Genomic DNA, 20,897 nt, shown 5'->3' with positions numbered 1-20,897 from the left:
TCGCTACCAATCGTCCTCAATCAGCATTCTCTGTCGACGATGCTGCCCCGCTTGGTGCGTCCGACCATTCACAGGTAGTTACCACCCTTTTCTACAGAACTGTAACCCGAATGCCTACAAAGGAAGTACCATGCTATCCTGCCCGTAGTTCCCCAGCCACTCCATACAATTTTGCGCAAGTGCCACCTTCTGTCTGGGTAGCAGTAAATAAGTACCTTTCCTCGCTCAACTGGTATGATCTCATGGACACACCAGATGTCGACGACGCATTAGCCAGATTCTCCTCTTCCTTGAATGATGCATTTTCCCACTACCTGTCGCCTTATCGGAAAATCTCTTCCTCCACCCAGCGAGCTGTATCTAGGAAATATCCTCCGTGGGTTAATCGAGATTTAGTACTTGCCATCAAGTTGAAGTACGAACTCTACAGCCGATATAGGAAGTTCCCAACCCCAGCTAACCAGTCTGCCTTCAAAGTTCAGCGTAACAGAGTACGAAACTTATCTCGATCTCTTCACCGTGACTATTTGGCATCTATACAGGCCAGCATGGCGTCAGGTAACCTTAACATGTACCAGTTTGTTCGTTCTCAGCGGAATCGTCAGCAGGATCGTGGCCTTCCTCACCTCATTGATGAAGGCGGTCATCCAGTTTCTGGCAGTTTCGACAAGGCTACAGTCCTCAACCAGCAGTTCGCCTCCGTTGCTGTGCCGGATGATCCGTCGTTATCACTTCCAGCTCTTCGTGCCCACAGCCAACTTCATGAAACATTTGTTCAGGTCATCACCACAACTGCGGATGTTAGAAAGGCTATCGCCCGACTAAAGTCTCGCCGCAGTCCTGGCTTGGACACCATTACGAATGATGTCCTGAAGAAACTTGCCCCGTCGATTTCGTACCCCCTCTGCCGCATTTTTAATGTGTCCTTTTCGACGGGTAAATTTCCAGCAGCATGGAAACTCGCGAAGGTTGTTCCGGTTTACAAGAGCAAAGGCTCCAAGTCACAAGCCAGCAATTACCGTCCTATCTCCTTGTTGTCCTGTGTATCGAAACTATGTGAGCGATTATTCTTTGATAAGCTTTATGCTCATGTGTCGCCGGCCCTTGCCCCAGTCCAATCTGGTTTTCAACGAGGAGACTCAACCACCATGCAGCTGACACGCCTTGTGCAGGACATTGTGGCCCTTCGTCATGACCACCAACATGTTGGCATGTGTTTTTTCGACCTAGCCAAGGCGTTTGACACGGTATGGTTCCGTGGACTCCTAGCTAAATTATCTGCGATGTACAATGTTTCCGGAGCGTCTCTGGCGTGGATTACGGACTACCTAACAGATAGAACGCAATCAGTGTCAGTCGAAGGGGTACTCTCAGAACCACTGCCTGTGAAGTCGGGAGTCCCCCAGGGATCTATACTGGGGCCTCTACTATTCTTGTTGTATATAAACGATCTACCTGACTGTATAGATGGTTTGTCACTATTTGCTGATGACACAGCCCTCATTCAGTTTGACGCTGACATTGCAAACCTGTGTACGAAGCTTCAGACTGGAATCAATGTTGTTCATGAATGGATGTTGTCATGGCGTCTGAAACCCAATATCTTGAAAACAGAAATAGTCTTTCTCCCTCAAATAGACCACCCTCCTACATTTACCCTTCCCGGACTTGATTCGGCTATTAATATTACTATTGTAGATACGCACAGGCATTTGGGTGTTGTATTTGACTCGCAATTGTCCTGGAATTCTCACGTAGATTTTGTATGCAACAAAGTTAGCAAAACTGTAGGTTGCCTGATGTCTCACTGCTCCCACTTGTCTCCCGAATGTATTCGTCTCTTTTATAAATGCTACCTCCTTCCTATCTTTCTGTACGGCGCCACTGCTTGGCATTCCCTGCTTAGTAAATCTGCTGTACAGACACTAGAAATACATCATAAACGTGTGTTGAAAATTATTTTTCGTAAACCCACTCTTTTCCCCTCTACTGATCTATATAGTTTGGCCTCCACCACCCCCATCTCTATCCTGTCGCAGAGACAGTCATGCGTTCTGGTCCATCGTATTAAACTGAACATTGTCCCTGAACATCTCACCAAGTATAATTGGTTTACTTTCGCACGGGACACTCGCAATGGCATAGTACTTCCCAGAGCTTTGTCCACTATGTTTACCAAATCTCCTATCTTCTCTGCATACTCGTATTGGCTCAAGCTGCCCATGGAAATGAAGACAATATCCAATATTAGACAGTTCATAGACCATGTTAAATGTCATGCCACGTTGTAGGCTCGCTCGCCTCTTTTGCTAGCTTATCTCGCCGCTCTCCACCATGGTCAACATAATGATGCATTATTTTCTTCCGATTATCATCTTCTTTCCTTCATTCTTTCTTCTTTTTTTTTCTTCTCTTGCCATGGCTGGCTAACGCCCCCTCCTTTGCATTGGCTTCTGCCATTGGACGGTGAAATAATAATAATAATAATAAAGACAAAGGCATGCCCGGGAGGCAAGATTATAAGTTTAAGGTCATGATCGGCACACTGTGAAACTACACAATCATGTATTTACAACTTCGCATATTATTGGTACTACTACTTTCTTGTTTTTTTTCCGGTCGGAGGCAAAAAGGTACGCGGGCGCGGACGTTAAACAACCAAAAAAGAAAGGGTGGCCTTATGTCTAAAAACAAAAAAGTAGAAACTTATAAGAATATTTTAACATCCCTATGCTTTTTTTGTCTAGGTCATCAAGGCAAAAAAGCATAGCGTAGGGCCCTGAGCTTCCAAGCTCTCTCGTTTGGTGTTTGTGTGTTTGTGTCACGCCTGGCGCTATCCCGTATCTGTCCCGTACCGTACCATCAAACACAGCTGGCCACATACATGTACAGCTAGCTGGCCGCACTATTCAAATAGCGCTTTCAAACGCAAGATCATAACGTGAAGCAATTTGGAAGAATGAGTATGAATGCGAAGTGTATGCGAAGTGTATGGGGGAATGCATGTAGGGCGATAGTGCGGGTTCGAATCCCAGGTATTAAAAAATTGATAACATCCCTTTTCTATTTTTGCCGTCATCAAGGCGGTAGATAGTGTCGTATTACCCTGTCCCGTACCTGTCCCTTACCGTACCGCACATTCAAAGACGGCTGGCCACTATGCATATTCAAATAGGGATTTCAAATACAAGATCATAACATGAAGCAACTTGGAAGAATTAGTAGGTATGCGAAGTGTATCGGGGGATGCATGCAGGGCGATAGTGCGGTTTCGAATCCCAGGTTATGTATAAAAACAAAAAGTAGAAATATAAGAATTTCGAACTATAACATCCCTATGCTTTTTTTTGTCTAGGTCATCAAGGTAAAAAAGAATAGCTTAACCTGTCCTGAGCTTCCAATCTCTCTCGAGCTCTCTTGCGCCTCGATCGACGCCAGGCAAAGTGTCCTCATTTCTCATGTATATAACGCAATTTCTTATTATAATGTTCGTGCCTAAACCCTCAGAGGCTTTTGGTGGGACGTTGAAAGAGGTCATTTTGATTTTTCTGAAAGCGCAAAATGCAGCCTCTAGAGATTGAAGAGGAGCGCAGACCGGAACCCCGCGTACGGTCAAGGGTGTATGGATTTCTTCGCCGTCCGCATTACAAGATTCTAATGTTTCTCGCGTTTGTGGGCTCAGTACTCTATCGCACCATGGATCACGGGTGGAACGTCGCGGATGAACGATAGTGCGTCTGGATCAGGCAGTGGAAGTAGTATGGGTAGCAGCGGTGATGGCTGTCTCGCTAAGTGCCAAGAGTCGAATGACATAATCGTTAATCCTCGTACTCCCCCCGCCCCCACCGACTGAGTCGGAAAACGCTTCCTATGAATGCATATTTGCAAGTTCAACCTTTTTTTAAATTATTTTTAAAAATATTAATTTTTAATACCAATCATGTCATGTACTGTCGTGGACGTGGGAATCCGGTCGCACGTCTAGCGACCCCAGGGCGCTGGCCATGCAACCATGGCATGCATGCGCTGCTGCATGCTGCTGGTCGCATCGTATCAACATGTGCGCTGCATGCGACGTCTTACGTAGTCGTTCTGGACTCGCTAGCGCTGAGGACGCCGGCCCTGGTCAATCGACTGGATTTCCATGTCCGCGACAGTAGATCCAGATCTACATGTCCACTGTACGTAGATCTACGTAGACCATGGAACACCACCTGACATGACGAGACTTGAAAGTCTAGTGCCAGTACTAGCAGTAGTGGTAGTGCAGCTAGAGACGTGGAGCCTAGACGTGTGAGACTGTGAGATGCTAGCTGAGACGCAGCGCTAAAATTTAGGTGACATGACGCACGGCCTTGGCGACATCAGACTCGGATATCTAGACAACAAGGAGTTCTGTCAAACACGAAAGAAGGACTGGTCTTGTTGGTTCGATGGACCGAATGCAGTATCGATATCCATGACCATGCCCATGTACAGATGTAGACGTGCAGACCGCGTGGGGTCAGGATTTATTTTTTGTGTCAGTCGTGACCAGGTGACAAGTCTACAACGGTCGGTCTACCATCGTGCATCCACAGCTGCAGCACTGTAGCACAGCCTGCTAGTCAGGCCCCTAGGCCCTGCGCATGCGACTACACGTCTACAGAGTTCCCCACAGAAGAAAAAAGTGAGTCATGCCACCAGTACTGCAGTATCTTGTTTCCAACTCCAAGGCACTTACCGCGCCGTACCACGCAGTGCAGTCAGGGTTCATTTTGGTTTGTTTACAGTCGGTAATGGAACAAGAAGGTTGTGCGGTGTTTGAGCTGGTCATTTTGTATAGCGTTTTGTCACGAGCTCGTGGTAGTTCTGCGGGGAAGTGAAGACTCCTTGCGGCCCTCACCGGACCGTGGAGTTGGAGGAGCCACTATCAATTGCCAGCTGCATTGTGCAGCATCGGCAGGTAAAGTTTACAATATTAATTTTGGTGTTTCCTGAGCATACCACATATGTACAGTGTATCCGGGAATGCGTGCGCTGTTACCGCACTAGGTAGAAACGTGGCTGTAGGTCTACCTGGTCTACCCTCTTAATAGCAGACAACCTCGGGGGTGAGGATTCAGCATTTTCGATTTATAGATTTTTACTATTCTATTGAGTATTGCTTACGAACACGACATGCATATTTTTCTGCTGTTCTACTGTCGTGGACATGGAAATCTGGTCGCACGTCTAGCGGCCCCAGGGCGCTGGCCATGCAGCCATGGATAAGCAGTACACACATGCATGACATTATTATGCTGGTCACATCGGATCAACATGTGCACTGTTCTGTAGGCGCTGAGGGCGCCGGCCCCCGGTCAATCGACTGGATTTCCATGTCCGCGACAGTACATCATACTTGTACATACTACATACTGTATCCAGATAAGGAACGCTGTTTCCCCATAGCAAGACAAAGTTTTCCCCTGACCCCTGTACAAGACAACCCATTGTAAAACAGTTTTTATCGAACCCCTCCTATACAAGACAACATGAAACATTGATCGCGCTACAGGAGCTAAGAAAAAACAAATCCAGACAAATCACATTCAAACTTTCCGCCTAGCTACTGGCAGGGAAACCATCCGAGCAATTTTGTAGTCCATGGTCATTTGCTTTGTCTTGTAATGACTGGGAATCGAACCTGTCAGACAGCTTAAGGTGATTTATATAATGAATTTTTCTACAAAAGAATTGTCTCTTATCCGGATTTGCATATACTACCCTTATACAAATGAGAGTCCTCCGGCTCGGTAGAGTGCTCAAATAGAGCTATCTTACACACGACACAGAACACCATGCATCATTCGTTGGCTATGGGCATGAAACAACGAGAGAGCTTGGAAGCTCAGAGCCCTAAGCTATGCTTTTTTGCCTTGATGACCTAGACAAAAAAAAAGCATAGGGATGTTATAAATTCTTATATTTCTACTTTTTGTTTTCAGACATAACCTGGGATTCGAACCCGCACTATCGCCCTGCATGCATCCCCCGATACACTTCGCATACATACTAATTCTTCCAAGTTGCTTCACGTTATGATCCTGCATTTGAAATCCCTACTTGAATATGCATTGTGGCCAGCCGTCTTTGATTGTACGGTACGGTACGGGACCGGTACGGGACAGGGTAATACGACACCATCTACTGCCTTGATGACGGCAAAAAAAGAAAAGGGATGTTATAAAATTTTCAATTTTCCTATTTTTTTCAGGCATTTACTACCTGGGATTTGAACCCGCACTATCGCCCTACATGCATTCCCCCATACACTTCGCATTCATACTCATTCTTCCAAGTTGCTTCACGTTATGATCTTGCATTTGAAAGCCCTATTTGAATAGTGCGGCCAGCTGTATGTGGCCAGCTGTGTTTGATGGTACGGTACGGTACGGGACAGATACGGGATAGCGCCAGGCGTGACACAAACACACAAACAGACAAACACCAAATTATAGCTGTGTGGACCCTGGCTAGCGCCAGACGTTATTGAAGTAACGTCTTCTGCATAGCTACGAGAATAAGTTGCAATGAATGATGCGTGGTGCTCTGTGTCGTGTGTACTGCCATTACACAATGTACACATGGTGTCAGGGGATTTCAGATCTTTGTCTGCTAATGACGGTTGTTTTGTAACCGATGTCGTACTAACAACGTTAAATCTGCACTAGTACACTCATGTCTCTCTAACCCGGACCTCAAAGTTACGAGCACCTACACTGTAGGTATACCGTGCACCCTGTGGATGGGTTCTAGTGGTAATATTACTACTCATCTGCCAACATTTGTGCAACTATTGATGTCATATGCCAGATCTCTGGCTCTTCCACATGCAAACGTATGTGATTGAGAGTTATGGACATTTCAGAGTCATGGACAATTCAAAGTCATAGGCAGTGTCTGGTCTGGGACCGCCCGGAAAAAAGAGATACATACTTGCCAACCCAGCCAAAGCAAATCCCTAAGTCACACACCCAGTTTCCCTTAATTTTCTTTCATTTCCCTTATTTTCCTGGTTTTTGCCAATTTTGGCCATTATTTTTGCGTATTTTCCGCAATCTTTTGGCAATTTTGGTCAATTTTTTATTCATTTCTTACTCATTGCTCATTGGGGGACCAAAACCTGAGTTTCTTTATTGTCAGATCGCCCCTACATGTACAATGTACATGTGTGATTCTGTGAAATGCAGGGCCGCATGTGCCCTTGTCACACCACAAAACAACCTTTTTATGAACACTCATCATGGTTCAGTGCCAAAACCGGTAGTTTTTCGATGAAAGTCAAAAAGCCCCCGTAGGCCGGTAGTGACCGTAGTTTCCCGGTATAATACCGGGAAAACCGGTATGGTTGGCAAGTATGGAGATACAGTGCGGATCGGCTATAGGGTTGTCGGCTATAGTAATATACCTCTTATAGTGATCGTATTCTCAAATTCATTTTCGTAAACCACCCCTTTCTATACATATCGGATCGGCTATAGTAATAATCGGCTATAGTAATATATCGGCTATAGTGATACGATTTCTGTGTCAAAATGATCTTACTGCATGCATTTTTCATCGGCTATAGTGATGATCATAAAAAGGTATACATCGTACATGGCGAGATCTGATCGCGGCAGCCAGGAAGCGCTGGTACGAGTATGATATCCCTCGGAGAAAATTCGAAATGTTTGGCGTTGACTGTGCTTGTTGTTTCGGGGCATCCTCGAGCGAGATTGGAGGCAGTAATGAGTACCAGCGCTGAAGCGCTACCGTGGTCTCCGCCGAGATGTTGGAGAAGGCATTCAGGTAACAGCGAAGGCGATCAGGGACGCGGAGAAGCTTCTCCGTGACATACGACATCACGCGTCGATCGACCTGCCACTTGGAACGGTTTAAGCGGTGATGAGTCGAGCGATGGCGACCCAGACTGAGACTCTACTCCCACTAATCGATCCTGTAGATATTGTTGATATGTCGATTGAATGTGTTGAAGTGTTTCTCATCCAAAAGAACACATTTCTTGAAAACTCATGTCAAAAAGTCACGAAGTTTTGCTTCCGCAGGAAGTAGCTCTGCCCGGCGCGTATTGAACAGTCACATGCACAGCACGCTTCTGCACGCTGCACTGATTCGAATGACACCATACACGCATTTGTCAGGCATACCTAAGTATGCATATCGCCTATAGTAATATATCGCCTATAGTGATATTTTCACGAAAATCAAACACCAACGCTATAGCCGATCCGTACTGTACAATGTACGAGTGTGAAATTGGCATGGAAACAAGCTTCAGATCTAAAAGAAATCAATAGTTAGGATTCAGAAAGGTAAAAGAACACTCATAAGCAAATATAATAGCAAAAAAATAAATAAAACAAAACCACACAACAACGAAGTCATGAAAGTTTTCCAAAATTAATTTTCTTGTCACATTCATCAGTGGAAAGTCGTGACTGAAGAGTAACCATGCTGAACAATGATTAAATATACATTATATTATGTGTTACGAGAACAAAATAAAGTGCTAAAAAAGAATGAGGAAAGGTGAGACAATAGAAGTGAAGTGAGAGCTAAGTGCAACGGCGGGTGAGAAACTAATTGTAACGCTAGAACTGTGTAGTGAGACAAACAATCATGCTGTGCACCTACGAAAACAATCTTAACGCAACTACAGTCGAATGTCACTTATCCGACCGCTTCGGGAATCAGGCATGTTCGATAACTGGATATATTGGATAACTGATATCATTTTTTAATGAGCGTTAGCATGGTAACGCGAGTTAGCAGCCAGCCCAGCGAGCTGGCCCAACCTGCACGCATGCGCGAGTCACGTGGGCACGCGCCCTTCAGAATGCTGTAGTATGTCTCTTGCATGTCATTGCTGTTTGGACTTTCGAGTGTGCAACTTGCGGAACATGTGTTCCCAAACAATTTCCTTTCGTTTAGACTTTCAAGCTTGCATTCTCGTATCTCTACGTTTCAAATTCAGACTTCAATGACGCCTGTTGGTGCCTGAAACAATGTCGTCGTCTACAGTGGAACGTCGACTGTGGACTTTTAGCTTGCGCCATCATCAGGTTTCCTGATATGAAGTACCTCCACGCGATCTCAGCGCCCCTTGTTTGTGCATTGAAACAATGTCGTCGTCACCAACCGGCGTCCAGCCTCTCCGGATCTCCTCGCTCTACCTGGCTCCACTGCCCGCCTACTGCGAACGCAGCGACGGCCGCCACGCAGCACCATCACTGCAACAGCAGGCGCGAGCCTGACGATCGTAATTCGTATCCAGAGAGGCGAGTTCGTGGACTTTGATTTTCTGTTGGAAGTAACAACGCCACTGCCGTCACCAACGCCACCCAGCTTCTCCTCGCTCTACTTGGATCCGTATCGCCGCTCGCCGCCAGCAGGCCGGACCCTACTGGGAGCCCGGTGCAGTGACGACCGCCATATGCGCATGCAGCACCAACAGCAGGTGAACCTGACTGTCCTATACGGGCCCTTCTCGATCGTGTCCAGAGAGGTGAGTTCGTGGACTTCGATTTATTGCTGCCCGATACAGTTGCAGTCAGTGCAGCTCCGGCGACGTTCCAACTCCGTAGCCCCTCATATGTTGCTCTTCTGGCGCACTAGCGCTTATTTGAATCCGAACCCAGACCTGTGCTTCATAGGCTGCATGACGGTAGCACTTGATTAAGTTGAGACCTGGACAGTGTTCATGAATGGTCTGTGTTCCACTGTTCCTCACCGCGTTTCACGAGTGCCTGTCGACGTATTTGGCCCCGATCGTCGTGGCCAATCGCCAGTTCTTGCCAGCAAGAAACTGGACGTTATCAATACTCAATCTGCGGACAACTGTTTCGTCCTTTGTGGACTCATCAGCGCAGCACAGAGGGAATTAAGCCGAACCTGCTGCACAGTTCGCTTTCCATATTCCTCCTCCCGCTGCCATTGCGTTTTCTTCCTGACCGGTCTTCCCTTGCCATTGCCAAGCACCTGACAGCCTTCAACCCTTCCGTTGGCATCATCCAGATCCGGAGAGTTTCGTCGCATCTTCCCAGTCATCTCTGCAAACCGAGCTGCCGCCGGCCATTTGCTCCTTCTCCGCTTTGGCGTGTTGCATTCGTCTGCGTCCGGCGTACCGGCAATCGCTGATAATGGGGATGTGACACAGTGTTCGTCTTCTTTTACAATATTAATGTTTGTTCTCAAGTTTTGCGTGCTGTGTTGATTTTTCGGAGACACCGTTTGTGGAGCAGAAGCCTCTGCTGGAACGGACAGTGGCTTCGAGTGCTTACGTGGTCTGCCACGCTTTGGTCAGGAGGACCCAGAATTCGTATTCGTGATCCAAATCTTTGTAAACAAAAAGAAAATGTCACCGCACTTATACTCTTTCAGTAAATCCGCACTCACACACCCTTGCACATACATGTACATTGTCACACTGCACTTGCTGAATTTCCTATCATTTCTCACCTGTATAGTTTTTATTACCGGTGCAATTTTCCGAAGTTTGTGCTATGTTTCTTACTATGCTTGTATCCTCGTTTTTCATTCCAAGTGTATAGATCCTATTGTAGTTTCATCATTCTCTTTAGTCACGAATTCCATCGATAATTGTCGCAAGAAAACGTTCTGGAATACTTTATTCGTCGCTATGGTTTTGATATGGGTGCACATATTGTCTCATTCATTGCATTATTAAGATTATTGACTCCACGTCGCCTTTTTTACATATTATTATTTCTACTAACCCTTGATCCGGTTCACTACTCGAGGCTCGGCTATCATTAGGTCATTAGAGAGGTTGCGCACGATGAAAATTCGTAGCACAGTAACGAAAAACTTAACGAAAGAAGTTACGAAAAATCGTAAACCGTGAGGTTGCGCACAATGTGTGAAATGTTTCGTAGTAGGTCGACGCTAGCGCGGCAGGTACGGAAAGAGTCAAGGCAGGGAGTTGTAAAATATCAGTATTATAGTACTCCATGTGATGAAAAACAGTAGATCTGCTCTGTCTCGGTCTCTTTTGGACGAATCTTTACAGCAACTTCCGTTCATTGAACCCCGACGGTCAGTATCTTATTAATTTTCGTTGTGTGCAACCTCTTTATTATATATTTGGTAACCTTTGATCCAGGTCATTCTAAGAGGCTCGGTTATTCTTACAGTGTATTTCTAGTGACCCTTAATCGGAGTCACTATAAGAGACCGGGCTCTTCATTACGATGTGGTATTCTGACATGGTGTGTTGGGCGGGTATGTTTTTTTATGTGCCTCACAGTGATGGCAGCGGTGAATGCTTACCAGGTCCTTTGGTACGCCAGGGAGGATAACCTAAAGGCTCTAAAAGCCGAGATACTTGAAGGCGGTGTTTTCAAAGAAGAAGTCAAACTTCACAAGGATGGCAATGATAATCCATTGTTGGTATGCAGAACTTTAGAATTGTGCTACAATCTGTCTGCAAGGGCAAGTGTTGTCACATGAGTGTCCGGCTCAGTGTGTGTACATAATGTGTGTTGTGTGTGTGTGTGTGTGCGCGTGTGTGTGTGTGTGTGTGTGTGTGTGTGTGTGTGTGTGTGTGTGTGTGTGTGTGTGTGTGTGTGTCACTTCAAGCAGCTGTGTGGTGGATACCAGGCTAAAAATAGTGGTGGTCAATTCATCAGCCTTGCAAGCTGTTGAATGGTGTAATCCCAGCACAAGTTGCTATGTCTAACATAGCTGTTCGCTATCATCGCTTCCGCGATGGGCATGTCTGAGGTCTGAGGTGTGTGTGTGTGTTTGTGTGTGTGTGTGGGGGGGGGGGTGTGCCAGCTAGTTCGGTTGGCGGGTACACTTATGCCTGATTGTGTTGGGTCTGGTGCCAACAGGCTCGGCTGCTTGAAGGTGTATTGTTGTACCTGCCACCTTTGTTGGTTTCAGGGTTCATACACTTTCTATTTGAAGTATACATACCTGTTAACCATGGACTGCTTCTGGTTAGATTAACTCTTGTGTAATCAATGGTGCTAGTGACGCTTATATCAGATCCACTCTGATTTACCCACCCCCACTGGTAGCAAGTATTACCTTCACTGGGGGAAGGGGTAACTGCAGTTGGATCGCGGGACGGATACCCTGATGCCGTCAATCCTTTTTCTGCACCTTGTCCTCACCCACTTACTGAGTTGTGGTGAGCCCATAAGTGGGATCATTTTGAAGTCCACCCAGAGTTTTGGGGATTTTAGGGGTGTCGGCCGTTGGGCGGTTCAATGGCCAATTGAGTCATCTTTCAAAGATTCCTTTTGAGTCTCTCTCCCCTCTCCCGGGGAGACCCACATGACCAGTTTTGGCAGTGAGCAAAAGCACAAGTTTGTATGTGTGTGTGTGTGTGTGAGTGTGTGTGTGTGTGTGTTCACTGGCCAGAAAAATCCACTTCATAGCTGTGTGGTGTAGACCAGGCTGAATAGTGGCGGTCAATTCTTCAGCCTTGCAAGCTGTTGAATGGTGCAATCCCAGCACAAGCTGCTATGGCTTCTGCTGTAGCATCGCTATCATCGCCTCCAGCGATGGGCGTCCAATGGTCCAATGGTGTGTCCCCTATGGTGCAGTGGTATGTGCAGCAATTTCCAATCGAGAGGTTGCGGGTTTAATTCCCGACGACTATGGTCTCTTTCTCAGACTCCTTCTGCCTTCTCTTTCATTCTCCTGGGTGGTTCCCAACAGCCAGTGCATGGCGGAGTATGTAATGTGTTGTGTGTGTAGGAAAAAATGAAAAAAGACCAAAAGTAGTGATTCACTGGCCAGAAAAAGTCACTTCATAGTTGTGTGGTATATACCAGGCTGAATAGTGGAGGTCAATTCTTCAGCTTTGCAAGCTGTTGAATTATGCAATCCCAGCACAAGTTGCTATGGCTTCTGCTGTAGCATCGCTATCATCACCTCTGGCGAGGGGCGTCAAATGGTGTGTGTGGGGGAGTGGGGGGGGGGGGGGGCGCCAGCTAGTTCGGTTCGTCGGTACACTTATGCCTGATTGTCCTGGGTCTGTTGCCAACGGACTCGGCTGCTTGAAGGTGTAATATTGTACCTGCCACCTTTGTTGGTTCCAGGGTTCATATACTTTCTACTTGAAGTATACATACCTGTTACCCATGGACTGCTTCTGGCTAGATTAACTCTTGTGCGGTCAATGGTACTAGTGAAGCTTTTATCAGATCCACTCTGATTTAGCCACTGACACTAGATGCAAGTATTACCTTCACTGGGGGCAGGGGTAACTGCAGTTGGACCCCGGGACGGATACACTGATGCCGTCAATCCTTTTTTCTGCATCTTGTCCTCACCCACTTACTGAGGTGTGGTGAGCCCATAAGTGAGATCATTTTCAACCACCCAGATTTTTGGGGATTTCAGGGGGTGTCGGCTGTTGGGCGATTCAATAGCCAATTGAGTCATCTTTCCAAGATTCCTTTTGAGTCTCTCTCCCCTCTCCCGGGGAGACCACGCGACCAGTTTTGGCAGTGAGCAACAAGTACAAGTGTGTGTGTGTGTGTGTGTGTGTGTGTGTGTGTGTGTGTGTGTGTGTGTGTGTGTGTGTGTGCGTTTGTGTGTGTGTGTGTGTGCTTTTGTGTGTGTGTGTGTGTGTGTGTGTGTGTGTGTGTGTGTGTGTGTGTCAGAGAGAGAGAGAGAGAGAGAGTGTGTTTCTGTGTGTGTGTGTGTGTTTTTTGTTTTTTTGTTTTTATTTTTTTTTACTAGTGTGTGTGTGTGTAGCTAAAGGACCGCCGCACGTCTTCCCCTGAAGATCCTACGCCTTCCGATATCTACCAGGCAGTGATCAAGGATAAGATCGACCGCGACTGGCTCGAGAATGCCAACATTAGTGAGAAATTGTCCTCTATCAAGTCCACCCTTGACCCTGCTGCATCCACAGCCCTTGGATTTTTCAAACGGCGTCGGCCAGACTGGTTCCAAGAAGCCCTGTCAAACATCCCACACCTCCTGGACACGCGGAATGCGGCCTACGAGGATTGGCTTCGCCGTTGGCCAGCAGCGAGACACTCCATTTCATCAGGAGTTTGAGGCAGCCCGCTCGAACGCACGCGCAGCAATCGATACGGCCAGAGTGGACTGGATCAAAGCTTAAGCTCAGGCGGCCACCAACGCCCGTTTCAATGGCGCTGTCATGTGGAAATGTATCTATGACCTCCAGTCTGCTGGGCGCGGCCTTCAACCACTACGGACAGCAGCGATCGTTGACGAAAACGGAAATATATGCACGTCACCGCGTGAGCAGGGACAGCGCTGGGGAAGGCACTTCTCTGGAGTGCTCAACGTCATGAGCACTTGGACACCGAACGCGCTGAATGGTATCCCTCAACTACCGCTTGCCGAAGACCTCGCTGAACCTCCCACGCTGCGCGAAGTGTGTCGCGCCGTTGCTCGCTTGAAGAATGGCAAGGCTGCTGGAGCCTCGGGCGTCTTGCCGGAGATGGTAAAGGCTGGGGGTGAGTCGCAGAACAACAAGCTTGTGAAGCTATTCGGAGATGTGTGGCGTGCCGGCCAAGTGCCGCAGGAGTGGGTAGTTGCTGTTGTATTATGATGTAATGCATTACGTAGCCATGCAAGAGCATGCGCGAGATACGCATCTCGCAGCTGCCTACTTTCATGCAGGATCCCTTAGATGTCGGGGTTCTTATGATTTGCCTACAATGGCCAAGTGAGAATATAATCCTATCGTAAACAACTAACTTGTTTACCCCGAAACATGGTGCCAGAAGTAAACTTAATAAACGCCCTAGAATTGTCTCAGTAGCGCCATCGGTGCAAGAGGTAAAATGGCAGAAGCAGCCGGATTTACCCCGCCGTCGATGGATTGGCAAGCCGCAGATTTACCTGACGATTTCGAGCGGTTCCAACAATACTGCCTTCTAGTTTTCCAAGGGCCCTTTTCCGACATGTCCAACAAGGAAAAGGTTGCCTATGTCATGCTATGGATCGGGAGAATTGGTGTTGATGCTTTCAATAGTTTCGAGTGGGATAATGCAAGAGACAAATCCAAAGTATCTGCCGTCTTCAAGAAATTTAGTAAGCATTTGCAGCCATGGGTAAATGCACGACTGGCTCGGTTTGAGCTTCAGAAATACTGCCAGCAACCCGACGAGTCTGTAGATGATTTCTTTGCGAGGTGTAAGAAGAAGACGTCCAAGTGCAAGTTCAGGGACGCTCAGGAGACTAACGATCGCCTCTTAGAACAGCTAATCGTGGGGACAAAGCACTCGAAAGTGCAAAAACGCCTGCTGGAGGGTGGTAGTGATTTGACCCTGGACGAAGCGCTTGACAAGGCCCCTACTTATGATGCAACACAGCGCCACATGGAGCAGCTGTCCACTGCCACCAACAGCAACCGTCTACCTGAAAAGGTTCATACCATTTCCAAATCTGTGGGACACGCAGACTGTGGCAAATGTGGACGAACCCACCACCCAAGCAAGTGCCCAGCGCACGGCTCTACCTGCAACAAATGTGGGAAGGCTAATCACGGGGCAAACGTATGCCGTTCGCAGGGGAGAGGCGAGGCACATGGAAGGGGCCAGCAACGCGGACGCTGGCGCCAGAGGAGCCCCAGCCCGCGGAAGCGCTACCCCCAGAGGAGCCCCAGCCCACGGAGACGCTTCGACGCACTGCATTTCAACGCCGTCATCATCGACAGCGTCGAGTGTCACCAACCGCCACTAGAGCGAGAAGTGTTCGCGACCCTCAATGTCAGCCTGGACAACACCAACAGACCGACCACCTTGAGAGCCAAGGTGGATACGGGCGCCCAGGGCAATATATTGCCGCTGAGAGTGTTCTGCCAAATGTTTCCCCAGCGCGTCGGACCAAACGGATACCCAAAGCCGAAGTCCGTGAAGCCGTCAAGTACCACCCTCACAGCGTACAGCGGATCCAAGATAAAGCAATGCGGAACCAGTCATATTCCGTGCTCTTACGATGGCAAGAGTCAACTCGCTGACTTCCACATCACGGACTGCCCTGGCACTGCTATCATCGGTCTCCCGACAGCGACAGCCCTGCAGTTAGTCACGCTGAAATGCGCTGTTCAGGAGAAGCCAGCGAGCATCCGAGACAAGGACGACCTGATGAAGCAATACCCGAAGTGCTTCGATGGCATTGGGAAATTCCCAGGCAAGTACCACATCACGGTGGACCCCAACGTCGTCCCAGTTGTACACCCTCCTCGCCACCTCCACCCCATCGCACTGAGAGACGAGATCAGGACGGAGCTGGAGGACATGATCCAGAACGGCATCATCACCAAGATCCAGGAAGGCGAACCAACAGCGTGGGTGAACAGCCTCGTGTTCCGCCTCAAAGACAATGGCAAGCTACGCCTGTGCCTAGACCCCAAGGACCTCAATCAGGCCATCCTGCGAGAGCACCACGTAGTCTCCACCATTGAGGAGATCACCCCGAAGTTGAGAGGTGCCAAAGTGTTCTCGATCGTCGACGTCAAATGTGGGTACTGGAATGTGGAGCTCGACGACAAATCCAGTTACCTCACCACCTTCAACACACCATTCGGGCGCTACAGATTCCTTCGCATGCCATTCGGCCTCAAGATGTCGCAAGATATCTTCAAAGCAAGGATCGACCAGATGTTCGAAGGGTGCTCAGGCGTCACCGGCATCGCAGACGACATCGTCACATACGGGACGTCAGACGAGACCATGATCTCAACATGCACCAGATGATGGTTCGCTGCGAACAATCTGGTCTCAATTTGAACCCAGACAAATGCCGCATCAAAGAGGACAAGATCAAGTTCTTCGGCATCATCTTCAGCGCTGATGGAATACAGCCCGACCCGAAGAAGGTCTCAGGGCTGAAGCAGATGGAGCACCCCGAGAACGAGGCCGAGCTCAGACGTTCCTCGGGCTAGTCACGTACATGAGCCCATTCATACCGAATGCCAGTACGCTGACCGCGCACCTGCGTGAGCTGACCAAGCCAGATACACCGTTCGCCTAGATAGACAGCCACCAGCGCACCTTCGACAAGGTCAAGGCCGCCATTCCGACAGAAGCAACGCTCAGTTACTTTGACCCAGGCAAGGCAACGACACTACCAGTCGACGCTTCCATGAAAGGTCTCGGCGCCACTCTGCTGCAGGACGACAAGCCTGTTGCATTCGCCGGCAAGAAGCTTACCGAGACGAAGTCTCGCTACGCCAATATTGAGCGTGAGCTCTTAGCTGTCGTATACGGGTGTGAAAGATTCCACATCTACCTATTCCGTCAGTCATTCACAGTAGAATCCGACCACAAGCCGCTGGAGTCAATCAAGCTCAAGCACCTCCGCGCAGCCCCGCCGCTTCTACAGCGCATGCTGCGGAAGCTGCAGCCGTACGACATGACCATCAAGTACCACCCCGGAAAGGACATTCCGATCGCAGACGCGCTATCCCAACTGTCGCCAGAGGAAACAGAGCCAATTGAGGACCTCGACGTCAGTGTACACGCCGAGTTCCTGCAATTCAGCGATGCGGCGATGACGAGGATCCGCGAGGAGTCGGCTAAAGACGCCGAGATGTCAGCACTAAAGGAAATGATCTTCAGTGGCTGGCCATCAGAGAGGAGCGCGGTGCCTGCAATTCTGCTCCCGTACTGGAATTTCCGCGACGAGATGAGCACCGAGGACGGTCTCATCCCGAAGAGCTGCCGCGTCCTGATTCCCCCACCAATGAGGGGGGAAATCCTCAGCAAGCTGCACGCCAGCCACCAAGGCATAGAGAAGACCAAGCTGCGTGCCAGAACGTCCGTCTTCTGGAAAGACATCAACAAGGATATCGAAGCAACTGTCTCATCTTGCACGACATGCCAGCACCACCAGAGCAGTCAAGCCAAGGAACCACTGGTGCAGCCCGATATTCCGCCAAGGGCATGGCACACCTTAGGCACGGACCTTTTCTACCTCGGCGTGTCAGAATACCTCATTGCCGCCGACTACTACTCCAAGTACTTTATCACCCGGAAGCTGCCTGCCGGACAAGCGACCAGCAGGGCCATCATCCAGCACCTCAAGGAGATTTTCGGTGAGCACAGCATCCCAGCCGTGCTGAAGTCGGACAACGGGCCGCAATACAGCAGCCATCTGTTCGCGGAGTTTGCTGCCGAATATGGATTCCGCCACAGCACGTCGTCGCCACATCACCCGCAGAGTAACGGGTTTATCGAATCGCAAGTCAAGATCGCTAAGAGAGCTCTCGAGAAGGCAAGGGAGAGCGGGGCCGACCCGCACTTAGCACTGCTGTGCATTCGCGCCACCCCCAGTGTGCCAGGGCTTACCGTCGCCGGCCGAGATGCTGTTTGGTCGTCAGGTACAGGACAACCTGCCTCGCAAACCCCAGCGCGACACTCGGGACGAGGCCATCCGACAGAAGCTCGAGGAACGGCAGGACCAGCAGAAAGTACACCATGACCAGCGAGCGCAGTCTCTCCGCCCCCTAGTTCCCAGTACACCATGACCAGCGAGCGCAGTCTCTCCGCCCCCTAGTTCCTGGTCAGCACGTCGGCATCCGCAGCCCGACCACGCACCTGTGGGAACCCGGTATCGTAACCCAGTCTGCCAACGGGCCACGGTCATACATGGTGCAGCCTGACCATGGGACAGAAGTGCGGCGCAACCGTACCCACCTCAGAGAAAGTAGAGGTGCTGTTAGCTCAAAGTAGAGCTGCGATTAGCTCAAAGTAGAGCTGCTGTTAGCTCAAAGTAGAGCTGCTGTTAACTCAGAGTAGAGCTGCTGTTAGCTCAAAGTAGAGCTGCTGTTAGCTCAAGGTAGAGCTGCTGTGAGCTCAAAGTAGAGCTGCTGTTAGCTCAAAGTAGAGCTGCAGTTAGCTCAAAGTAGAGCTGCTGTTAGCTCAAAGTAGAGCTGCTGTTAGCTCAACGTAGAGCTGCAATGCTAAATGAATGTAATATTGCGCAAGGCAGAGCCGCAGCAAATAGCTAGATAACACCAGTTGTGAGAGTGGACCTGATTAGTGGGTACGATAATTATAATGATGGTGTGAATAAGTTGGATAGGGAGGGATGGTGGGAAAATAAAACTGCTGAAGCACGATGCGTTGTCTGGAAGAGCACAATAGGGCAAGCAAGATTTGTTTAGAACGGGCTGGTGCAATTTGTGATTACGCAGCAAAACAAAGCTCATGATGTCCGTCTTGAATGCAGTACAAAGCAATGCAGTGCAGCGTGTGTTCTAGTTCGGATTGTTGCTAACAAGTACTAGCACAGCTCGTACACCATTAGCCAAATCGAAAGTGCTTGAGACTGAGATAACGGAGTCACAGTTTTGCAAATGATGCACCGCTTAAAAGGGAAGTTAGGCCCAAATCACCTGATCACCACGCCAGCAGGCGACAACTTTCACACCAAGGTTCAACTCGAGTGACAGGACTGCACCCAAAAAAGGTCAAACAGGCTAGTAAGTTGTACCCTGCAGGCACGGTGACCAGGTGACTGGCGTACGCAGGAGCAGGTGACCGCTTGTTCAACCATGTTCGATTGGGAATAAAGGAGGAACGCTGCATTGCAGCCTTTTCGGACCAAAACCAGTCGACTCAGCGTCCAAAAGACTACAACATATGGGCCAATCGCGGTCATCCGTGCTTTTATAATAACGAAATGGCGCTTTTAGTGACATTTTGCATACAAATCCCCATCTAGTAGGGCGCAGTCACCCAGTTTCGGTGGAAGTGCGCGAGTTCGATTGGGATTCAAGTAGGAAGGGAGCGTCTCAGCTTCCTCGGACCACGACCATTCGACTCAGCACCCCGAAGACTACAATTGGTGAAATTTTAATTTTTGCCTTAACTTCCCCTTTAACGCACCGTCTCAGTGTGGGGTGGACATCCTAGCAAAGGAATTTGTTAGCTGCACTGCGCGTTGGGGCTTGACCGTGAGCACTTCCAAGACGAAGGTGATGGCCGTGGGTGATGACTCTGCTCGGTGTGGCATACATCTGGAGTCTGGTGATGTGATTGATCAGGTGGCTAGTTTTACCTACCTCGGTGGTTCTCTGGACGATAACGGTTCACTGGAGGGCGAGGTAGCAGTGCAGCTGGCTAAGGCGTCATTTGTTTTTGGCTCCTTGCAGATGCCCATTTCCCAATACAAGCCCCTATCCATACGCACGAAGAGACTGGTGTATACGGCCATTGTACTCATTACTCTGTTTTACGGTGCCGAGACCTGGGCACTGAAGGTGACACACCTGCGGTGGCTGAACGTCTTCCATCACGCGTGCAGTCGTGCTATCCTTGGGCATCCTGCTCTACACAGTGGCAGGACAGGCTCACCAGCGAGGAGATTGAAAAGCGAGTCAGACTCACAGCAGACATTGGTGAGCTTCTGCGATGCCAACGTCTTCGATGGCTTGGTCACAGGATGGATTCCAGCCGTCTCGCCAAGCAGGTCCTCTCCGGGGAACATCCGTCGCGGCGCCCCAGTCATGGCCCCAAGAAGAGATGGCGTGATGTCGCTGGATCTGACCTGGCCTCATGGCGATCCCGGAAAGTGACTGGTATGATGTGGCACAAGACAGGGGAGAGTGGAGGAAGTTGTCTCGTCGTCCTCCGGCAGGGCCAGAGAAGAGTTTTCAGTGCATGTGTGGAGGAACATTTCGCCGGACGCGTGACTTGAAGCGTCACTCCCCACATTGCTCAGCTCACGCGCTATCATCACACTAGCGATGGGCGTCCAATGTCCAATGTGTGTATGTGTATGTGTGTATGTGTATGTGTGTGTCCATATGGTGCAGTGGTATGTGCAGCAATTTCCAATCGATAGGTTGCGGGTTCGATTCCCGACGATTATGGTCACACACGTCTTTCTTCTCTTTCTCAGACTCTTCC

At 49.0% G+C, this 20,897-nt stretch overlaps 1 protein-coding gene across 2 annotated transcripts in view; it reads left to right on the top strand.

Moving 5' to 3' along the window:
- The first annotated feature begins 4,715 nt into the window (after window positions 1-4,715).
- LOC135825034 (uncharacterized) overlaps window positions 4,716-20,897 on the top strand; it is a 114,024-nt gene continuing 97,842 nt past the window's right edge. For both annotated transcript variants that reach the window (XM_065337769.1, XM_065337768.1), the window contains exons 1-2: window positions 4,716-4,945; window positions 11,294-11,436. In XM_065337769.1, coding sequence (XP_065193841.1) covers window positions 11,296-11,436 — 141 coding nt within the window. In that variant the 5' untranslated portion in view covers window positions 4,716-4,945; window positions 11,294-11,295. The remainder of the gene's footprint in view (window positions 4,946-11,293; window positions 11,437-20,897) is intronic.

Source organism: Sycon ciliatum, chromosome 9, assembly GCF_964019385.1.
Source record: "Sycon ciliatum chromosome 9, ocSycCili1.1, whole genome shotgun sequence".
Classification (NCBI taxonomy): domain Eukaryota; kingdom Metazoa; phylum Porifera; class Calcarea; order Leucosolenida; family Sycettidae; genus Sycon; species Sycon ciliatum.
This window is presented reverse-complemented; position numbering and strand designations above follow the sequence as displayed.